General features: G+C 33.2%; 1 protein-coding gene across 1 annotated transcript; it reads right to left on the bottom strand.

Annotated features, from left to right (window-relative positions):
* Window positions 1–6,287: 6,287 nt before the first annotated feature.
* Window positions 6,288–8,581, bottom strand: LOC107914563 (uncharacterized). The gene is made up of 4 exons (XM_016843504.2): window positions 8,234–8,581; window positions 7,444–8,037; window positions 7,006–7,350; window positions 6,288–6,820 (listed from the first exon to the last, which is right to left on the bottom strand). Exons 1-4 carry the CDS (start codon window positions 8,369–8,371, stop codon window positions 6,545–6,547), a joined length of 1,353 nt encoding a protein of 450 aa, XP_016698993.1. The 5' UTR covers window positions 8,372–8,581; the 3' UTR covers window positions 6,288–6,544.
* Window positions 8,582–9,836: the final 1,255 nt, after the last annotated feature.

Genomic DNA, 9,836 nt, shown 5'->3' with positions numbered 1-9,836 from the left:
TCCTTTTTCATAGCTTATAACCAGTTCTTATTTCTACGTGCTTCTTGTAGTGTTTGTGGGATTGAAATGGAGTTGATAATGGTAAGAAAAGTTCTATGTTGTAGGGAGATTCTATGGAAAGACACAAATTTTAAGATTGGATGATTAGTGCATTCTCGTATTCCTTTTTGAATAGCAATAGGTAGGTCTAAATCATTAAGTTCACAAGGAACAAAGTCAGATGGAACAAACAAAAGTGCAGAATTTTCAGTACCTGATTGTGGTTCAGATTTTTGAACTTGTACAAGTTCAGAAATATGAACTTTCTTCCTTAAGTAGACCTTGAGTGGTGTAGTGGGATTGAAAGCAATTTTTCTTTCAGCTTTAAGATTAGGTTCAATTTATTTACTAGTATGTTCACATTCATTTTCAAGTTTAGGTTTATTGCTGGCATGTTCTTCTTTGGAGTTAGGTGTATGGTCAGGTTTGAAAGACTTTAAGTTGGGTGTAGGACTTTGAAAATCAAGAAGAAATTCTTTACCTTCCCAAGAACTCTCCCCCTAGAGATGAGGATTGTTACTTTGAGAGTAAGGCTCATTCTCAACAATTGTGACATCCATAGAGGTAAAAAAAAATTTGAAGGTAGATGATAACACTTGTATCCTTTCTTTGTGTTTGAGTATACCAAAAAAATACATTTTAAAGCTCTTTGATCAAGTTTACCTCTTTCGTGCACATGAACATGTACAAAAGCAACACAACCAAACACTTATGGTAACAATTTGCAAGAGACATTAAAATTAAGGTAAAACACAAAAAGAGCAGCAATGAGACTCTGATTATTTAGCACTTTGGAAGGTACTATATTTATCAAATGTGAAGCGTTAAAATAGCCTCCTCCAAAAGGTTTTTGGAACTTTGTGGTGAAACAAAGCTGCTCGTGTCACGTTTAGCAAATGTCTATTGTTTCATTTAGCAATCCCATTTTTTGGGTTGTGTCTACACAATATGACTCATGTATTATACCCTCTTTTTGGAAGAAAGATGAGAGAACTTGATTAAAATAGTCTCTTACATTGTCAGATCTTACCTTTTTAATCAAACTCCCAAATTGTGTACAAATCATTTTATGAAACATTAGAAAAATGCTGCTTGCTTCTAATTTTTCTTTCATAAGAAATAATAATGTAGTTCTAGTACAATCATCAATGAATGTGATAAACCATTTTGCTCCAGAAATACTAGAAACTCTACAAGGCCCCTAAATATTAGTATGTATCAAAGATAAAGGTCTAGTAGTTCTTTTATTACTCAATGGGAATGATAGTCTATGATGTTTATCAATTTCACATGTATCACAAGGAAAACTACTAACATCTTCATTCTTAAAAAGTGAAGGAAACATGCTTTTAAGAATAAAATATGGATGAGCAAGACGGAAATGATGAAGCCAAATTTCAGTTTTATTAGGAGATAGGTTACTTGATGAGCATATGAGGGATAACTAACTATTGTTCTTCTTGTTTCCATTCATTTCCTCAAGGTAATAAAACCCATCTTTTACCTTAGCAAGTCTAATCGTCTTCCCCGTAACCAAATCCTGAAAAACAAAATGAGTAGAATAGAAAGTTACTTTACAGTTTAAATCTTTGGTATGGATGGATATGAGATTGAATAAAAATTTGGAGACATGCAACATATTATTTAGGGACAAATAATTTGATAAATTTACTATTCTTTGGCCTGCAATAGTTATAGGAGATCCATCCGCAACAATAATCTTTATATTTCTAGGACTTGGGTTGTGTGTTCTAAATCTAATTGGGCTATGAGTCATGTGGCCAGTAGCTTTTGAGTCGATGACCCAAGAGCTTAGAGAAGACATGTTTGAGGCACTTAAAGCATAAGAGTTAATGTACTTACCTAATTGAGCCAATGAACACATACTAGAGGACTTTTCAAGGGAATTTTAGAGGTATCTTACCTTTTCAATTTCTTCTTTCATGAATTCTCCTATACCAGCCTGGTTGGACTTTTCTTATGTTTAGTCTTCTCCATCAACTAAGTGGGATTTTCCTCATTTGAATCCCTTTTTACAGTTAAGGACTTGTTCCTTCCCATATAGTTTGAAGCAATCTTCTCGCGTATGACGTGGTTTTGCAGTACGTACACCAAACAGTTTTGAATCTGTATGCCCAGTACCTATCATTGCTTCCTTATTGTTTGACTTTGTAGAAATCATTGCTAACCCTTCTAATGTTTTAGGCTCCAACATAACTTCTTACCTATTATCTTCACATCGGATCAAGGATACTGTCTCATTTAGAGATGGAAATCTTTCTTTTCCCAATATCTAGACTTTAACTTGATTGAATTCCATGTTCAAACATGCAAGGAAGTCATAAACTCTGTCATTTTTTATAAAAATTTTAAAGGTAGTTGCATCTTCATTACACAACATCTGACCACTCTGATATTGATCTATTTCTTGCTATAGATTTTGCAGAATATTAACATATTGAGTAATAGAAAGGTTGCCTTGTTTAGTTGTTGAGATCTTTATTTTTATCTCATAGATTAGGGCAACATTTCCTACCTTTGAATTGGTTTGTCGAATATATGCCTTTAGCTGTTGGTAGGAACATGCAAGTATCACTTATTTCAAGTAATATGGAGTTCCACAACCATGACATGACCATAGAGTCCTCTTTGTCCCAAGCAGTGAATTTTGGATCACCATTTTTCGGTCCAGTTTCAAGCAAGTGGTTGATTTTGCCATTTCTTTTGATAAATGTTTGAACAAATTGTGACCACTTTAAATAGTTTTTTTCGTTGAGCCTATATGCTGCTTGAATTTTCTACAAATCTCTTATGTGTAGAATATTTGAGGTCTCTCCTTATTTGGTATTGGAGTTAATTTTTGATGTTTCATTTTCAGTTATGTTAGAGGTTTGAAAGAAAAAAAAATGGCAATGAAGGCTTAGTGAAAAAATAATCAGCAATGAAGGCTAGAAATCGTACTTGGCAATAAGGAATTGAAAAGAAAAAAATGATTTAGCAATAAAGGCTGACAAGAAGAGGTCCCAAGAGTAAAAGCTCTAACACCATGAAAAAAAGGAGAACTGAATTTCTATGTTATATTTTTTCTAGGCTTAGCTGTGCAATATTTATACAAATGGAAGTGGACTTCTGTCAGTTCCATGAGACCTGTAATCTTCCAAAAAAATTAAGAGCTAATTTATTCTATCCTAAAATACATTAGGAGTAAATTTTTCTAACCTAAGAATATAGCAAAAATCATGAGATATACATAGAAATTATAGTTGTACAGAAAAAATATTTTCAATTTTTCAACAGTATTTTTTTCTCTAAGCTATGTGCTTATTCTCTTTTGTTTTATCTAGTGGCAGTTGTCACGGGGTTAGAACTTTAGTTTGGGAAACCGCGTGTCCTTAGGTGATTTCTTTGCTTCAAATTCACCTAAGTCAACCTAACTTTCAAAAAATGAGAATTCACAAAGAAATTTATCTAAGGCACCGAAAACAAAGCAAAAGCAAGCTCGAAAATACAAAGGAACTTATATTGAACAAAAAAAGCCGAAAGAAAATAATAGCACACCAAGTGTTTGAGTAAATACTCTAAAAAATATTCTATTACTATGAAGGATTACAACTGAGTGATTACAAATGAGGGGGAAGGACTCTATTTATAGTTGATCTCTCCAGATCCAACGGTACAAATTGAATTACATCAATGACTAGGATTAGTGTTTATCTACAATATGAGATTCCTAAGGAACTTGTATTGAACAGAAAAGCCAAAAGAGAATAATAACACACCAAGTGTTTGAGTAAATGTTCTAAAAAATATTCTATTACTTAGAAGGAATAACTAAGTGATTACAAATGAGGGAGAAGACCTCTATTTAGTTGAGCTCCCCCAAATCCAACGGTACAGATTGAATTACATCAGTGGCTGAGATTAGTGTCTATCTGCAAGATGAGAGTCCTAAGGGATTTAAACTTATACAATTTTATCCTTTAGGATTTACATTAACCATGGTAACTCTAGTTTTATTGGAATGTTTCATTAGGCCACTAAGGCTTCAAATAGATGAGTTTCTCCATGGGTTCCATGAATTGGACTAATTTAAATGGGTCAAATATGCCCCATTTAATCAATTGAGCTCTATGGGACGTTCTGGTCGCATTCTTCATTGGCTTAGATCCACAACTCGTGACACAGTGTAGTCTCCAGGCTGGTTACCGCCCGCCTTTTTTTCCCTCCCACAAACCCTCTCTTTCTTTCTTTCTTCTTCTAATTCTCTCCATGTGCCTTCTCTCTTTTTTGTTTGCAAATCTATTTTTTGGGTATATTTGTTGTCTTCAAAAGTTACGACGGACGGATGACGGTGCTTATCTTCACTAAAACTCCATCGACCACTAACAATTTCTCTTGAAAAGTGGGTGTCTTTTCATCAACTTCTTAAGTTGTTTATGTTTTGAGAGTATTTGAGAATAATAAATGATTTCATGAGTCAATTTGGATCCGTGTTGTCTTATATATTTTTTTGTTTGTTTTCCATTGTTTAGTACGTCTTCATTTTTAGAAGTTTTTATCTGCTCTTGCAGCACATTTTAATCTTCTTTATGCATGTAGTCTTGCTTTTACAAGTGATTTTAGGTATGGTTTTGTCTCCGACCTCTCCAGTTTTCTGGATACTCAGTTCTTTTGTCGATTTTTCCCGTCGCAATGGATTATCCGAAGCTGATTTTTTTATCGTATTAAGTACTTGCAATCACTTCAGATATGTCGTGCTTGAGTTGTGATAGAGCCAATTGTCAACGTGCCATAATGTTCTATTGATGTTGAGGTCGAAACTTTTGTCGTGTTAATAGAGCTTGTCCTGTATCACCTACAACGGGTGTTTGTTGTTTTTCCTAAATTGCACGATCTCATTCATAAAATGAATTAATGAATTCTATTTAAACAAAAAAAAGGTTTGTATAGGAAAATGAGAATGCTAAATTTTAGAATCTAATGGAAGAGCCCCATTTTCATACCAATATATTCTAATTGATGTTAAAGCAATTAAACTTATTTTTTTAAAACAAAAATTGTAAAAAATATTTTTACTAAAATGAGTTTTTAAGTTAATCATATATCCCGTCAATTAAATAATCAAATATTACACTCTAATGAAATGAATCAAACATGATAGTATAACTTACGTACTATATAATTTTACATTATTATAATCCTATTATAAGAGATAATTCCCTGAACGAAACTCCCCACAAATAAATTTGATATATAATTTTAATTAATTTAAAAATATATATTTAAAGAAACATGTTAATGATAGATTTTTTTTATTTGAGTAATTTATTTCTATATCTTGATCTCAAAATATGAAAATGCATAGTTTTGTTATTTAAATAAAAATGCATATCTCTAAGAAATAATTTGGTAGTGTTATACTGTTAGCAAAGGTTCAATCCCTGAAATTGAGTGTTTCGTTTGAGTTGCCCCATGTATAAATGTTATAAATGTCACGTCTGAATTTTCCACTAAATTATTTCTAGTCTTTTTGAGTATAAAAAAATTTACTTCGCTCTATGGGTTTTGTATAGATTTATTTGCGTAGTGATAAAATTATAATTATTTTCATAAACTTTTTTAAAAATTATTTAGTAGGATAATAAAATTCAATCCATTTTATGGATTCTATAGATTTATTTCCGAAGGTGACAAAAGGATGATTTTTCTGGGGTTTTTTTTTTAATTTTATAAGTAGCTACTTCATATAGCTTTCGTAAGGCATCTTTTGTATGTTAAAATCATGAGAGTTCTTTTTTTTTATTTTATCAAAATAAACAATTACTCAGAAATTGGATAGGGGAGATTGGAGTTTTGCTAAATGGCATCCCATTTACAGGCAAAGACAGAACAACCTACCAAAAAGATGGTGCTATAACAAAAGCAAACCTCAGTCGGAAAGTGATGGGCAAAGGAATAAGGATAGTGATTGATTTGGAAACATGATTGCACGGACCACCTAATCCAATTATGGTGGATCTAATCGACAATCAACTTGCGTGGAGCCAAACCAGCGATGCATTTCATTGCGTGGCCCCCAATATTATGTAGTTTTTTTTCTTTTAAAAGTTATCTTATTTCTGACATGCTTCACATTATAAATGTTGCCAATATGGAATTGCATCAATTAAATGATCTTTCCATGTGGCACAGCAGAGCTATATAAAATCTTCTGGATTCTTCAAATACATACAAGTTTTGGAAAAAGATTGAACAAATACAGAATCTATTATGGACACATACATACCAGTGTTCGACACTTGTAACATAAATGCTTCCGAAAGCAAGCACAGGAAGAAACAGCTAAAGATTTAGAGGACCAAACAGTTTGGACTTATCGAAATAATATAAATATTTTTGCTTATGTATTACAATTTTGACAAGATAACACAGATTACTCCTAAAGCAATGAAGATTTTAATGCTAATGTTGAATATGTATAAATGACAGTTACAGTTCAAGGTTTTCAAAATTGTCTGAAGGTAAGATTGAGACGACCATGTCGAAGCCCAGTTTTTGATTTAAGAGGCTCAGGAGCAGAAAATGGAACGATGGATGGAACCCCATGAAACACCATTCGAGATTCACCACCGAATAATAGCACATCCCCTGATTCTAGCAACACTTTTGAGGCCTGGTCAACTTCCCTCACATCCCCATATAGGAATTCAGCAGAATCACCAATTGACATAGAGACAACCGATAAGCCTTTACGGAGGCTTTCTCTGCTCTCATCTCGATCCTGCATTTTAAAGCATGGTACAAGTTTAAAACTTTGTCAAAGCTGGTGACAAATCCCAAGAATGTCTGAACATTATTTGGAAATCTTTAGGACCAAATTTTATGCAACAAACCCCCACGGTGAAAGCATCCGGCAGTATGTTCTTGGAACTAACAAATGCTTAAGCCGAGAGTAAAAGAACAGACCTGATGGAGGCCAAGTCGGCCATGTATTGAATAGAAGTTTGCAATGCAGATGTTCGGTGATATTGAAGGAAGTATATCTTCTGGATTGACCATATCAGATTCCTTCTCGATAAGGCAATGTGCATCTTTAATTGCTCTTTGAACCAGAAGACAAAATCCAAGCGGAATGTCAGGTGGCTCACAATTATCAACGGGATGTTGCTTATTGTATTTTCTTGTCTGAGGATCCCAGTTCATTCCCAGACACATCATGTGAAGTCTAAGTTTTGCTCCATCTTTGTAGCCTGGCCTATAGAATCCCCCAGGGCCTTCGCCAAGTGTATTACAAGTCTTGACTATATCAATCTGAAAAATCAAGATACAAGTGACAATTTTCAGATCAATCTAATTTTCAACAGAGAAAGAAAATCGAATCAAAACTAAGCCTCAAGGAAAAACCTGTTCACGAAGGGAGATATAGTGTTTCAACAACACCATTCCAGGTCTTAGGACTTCTCGCGTTTCGATATCTCTAAATCCAGGTAGGCATATGTTGAATCTTTCAACCACAGGAAAACCCTCAGATTTTTTTACAACACCACTAGGATAAACCTTCTTCTGTCCAAAATGAGGAGCCAAAGAATGGCGTGCAATATTCGCAATTCCCTCGTGTTCATATTCCTGCAGGCTTGGGACATTTAAACTGTCCTCATGTTCAGATGAATTAACAGTCACATGACTCGACTGCAATCCCGAATTAATCCCAGTTCTGCTTCTATTAATCAGAGAATGTTCTTCCTGCAGGCTGACAGCATTTGCAATTCCTTCAAATTCAGAAGAATTAACAGCTTCCTGCCTCAGTTCCAATCCTGAACCAGTCCTTTTTCCCCACTTATTGAAGTTCCTACCTTTAGAACTGGAACCAATATTAACAGATAAAGGAGGAAAGTTTTCTTCACACCGAAATTGCTTCTCATTCATAATTTTGGCCCCAGAAGATTGAGTTGTTTCTTCAGCAGCAGATTCTTTGCCAAAAGGGTTTTGAGCAGTAAACTGTTGTATATAAAATAAACCCAAATAATTTTCAATTATTCCACTCAAAGTAATCAACACAGTCAAGAAAAAAGAAGAAGCCATTACAGATAAATCATAAAATAAACCAGTAATTATCCTAGAAATCTTTTTACAAGTAAAATTTGATCAAAATTCTGTATAAATATGAAATTAGTTTAGAGACTAGACAACTCACTGAAGAATAATCGGAAGAGCTGGAAATAGGTTTCCGGGAGGGATTCATCTTCTTTAAAGAACAAATTTGGCGAGAAACACGGGAGGTGGTCGATAGGCGACAAAGGTCGAATCCAAATATTCGCTGTAAAGAATGCATTTTTTTTATAGAGGTAAGGCGACGGTGCTAATTTAAATGCGCCGTTAGTGGCGGTTGAGTTCACCGAGGAGTCAAGGGGGGTGATGGTTAGCTTACCGGCGAAGATATCAAATTTCCGCCGGATTTCGAAGAGACTTTTTTTCTTGACCAAACAAAACCGAAAAATCTTCCAGGTTTTGGAGTTGGACCGTTATGGGCCCAAATTAAGCTACAAATAATAGAAGGGTTGGGCCTATAAATATTTTTCTTTATTTCATTTCTACATCCTATTTTAGGAACGGTCATTCGACTCAATTTCTTTCATTTGGGGTTAGATTAGTCTTACTCAAACCGGGATTAGATAAATAAATAAATAAGAAAATTACAATTAGGTAAGTTAAAGCCTTGCGATTGGTTTTAGGAAGTAAAGATAATTTTCATTTTTGTTTTTTTAATAAGTGGAAATTTTTTTGAAAAATAAAATAGGCGAAAATTAGAAAATAAAAAAAAGTTATTCTATTATTTTCACTAAAACTGCTTTTATAAGGGAAAATATGAAAATAAGAGTTTTGAAATTTACATAATTAATCTTGGTTTAAACTCTTGTAAACTCAAAAGAAAAATAACATTTTTTAATATTAAATATAAATGTAAATTTTTTAATTTTATTTCTATTAGACAACGTGTTTTTACTTTTTCAAAATAATTTTTTTTTATTTCAATTTACCAAACTTGTTTTTCCATTTTTAAAAATTATAAAATGAAAATTATTTTCAAATATTTTCAAAAACCAACCAAAAGTCTGGTCTTTTCCTATATATTTTACATTTTGCTTAGGGTTTAGGAATAAGGTGACAAAGCATCAATACTACTATTTTTTTTGTCATCCCAACTATTTAAAAGTTATAAAATATGACTTAATTAATTATCTTTGTCTTATTTACCAATTTTATTAACTACTCTCAATATTTACAATGTAAATTTGATTATAATTCTAAAAAATATAATACTCAATATTTACACACCGTTTCTATTTAGTTCTGAGTCTAATTTCTTTTATTAATTTCAAACAAAACCTTTCCTTCTTCTTCATTTCATTTTTAAACAAAAATGTCTCTTTCTAAATAAAGAAAAACCTAATTGATGCAGCCTCCTATTGCTGTCAGAGCTCCAACGCCATCTTCCGCTAAAGAATGGCATCGATGAACTCCTCCTCGTCCCCTTTTCTCGAATCCCTCCTTTAATTTCCAAGAAAACCTCTCAAAAGCCTCAAGATTTCATCTTAAATCTTAAAAAATCCCTACCTCTAATCTCAAACCTTTGTCGTTCGATTGTCATCTAACTTTTACAACGTTTTCTCCTTGCTTCAATAAAAGATTCTGCCGTTTGGATTCTCTAACAATGGTTTCGAACTCCGTGAACCCCCCCCCCCTTTTTCCCTCTATTTCCTATGAGTTTGGTGACTTGAAAGTAACAAACTAAGTGT

Source organism: Gossypium hirsutum, chromosome D10, assembly GCF_007990345.1.
Source record: "Gossypium hirsutum isolate 1008001.06 chromosome D10, Gossypium_hirsutum_v2.1, whole genome shotgun sequence".
In the NCBI taxonomy this organism is placed as follows: Eukaryota; Viridiplantae; Streptophyta; class Magnoliopsida; order Malvales; family Malvaceae; genus Gossypium; species Gossypium hirsutum.
The sequence above is the reverse complement of the archived record's forward strand: the minus strand, read 5'-3'. Positions and strand labels throughout refer to the sequence as shown.

Coding starts and splice junctions, on each gene's coding strand:
- LOC107914563 (XM_016843504.2), bottom strand. CDS start 8,371: ATGCATTCTTTACAGCGAATATTTGGATTCGACCTTTGTCGCCTATCG. Junction 8,038..8,233: donor GCTCTTCCGATTATTCTTCA/GTGAGTTGTCTA, acceptor TATATACAACAG/TTTACTGCTCAAAACCCTTT. Junction 6,821..7,005: donor GCCGACTTGGCCTCCATCAG/GTCTGTTCTTTT, acceptor TTTAAAATGCAG/GATCGAGATGAGAGCAGAGA.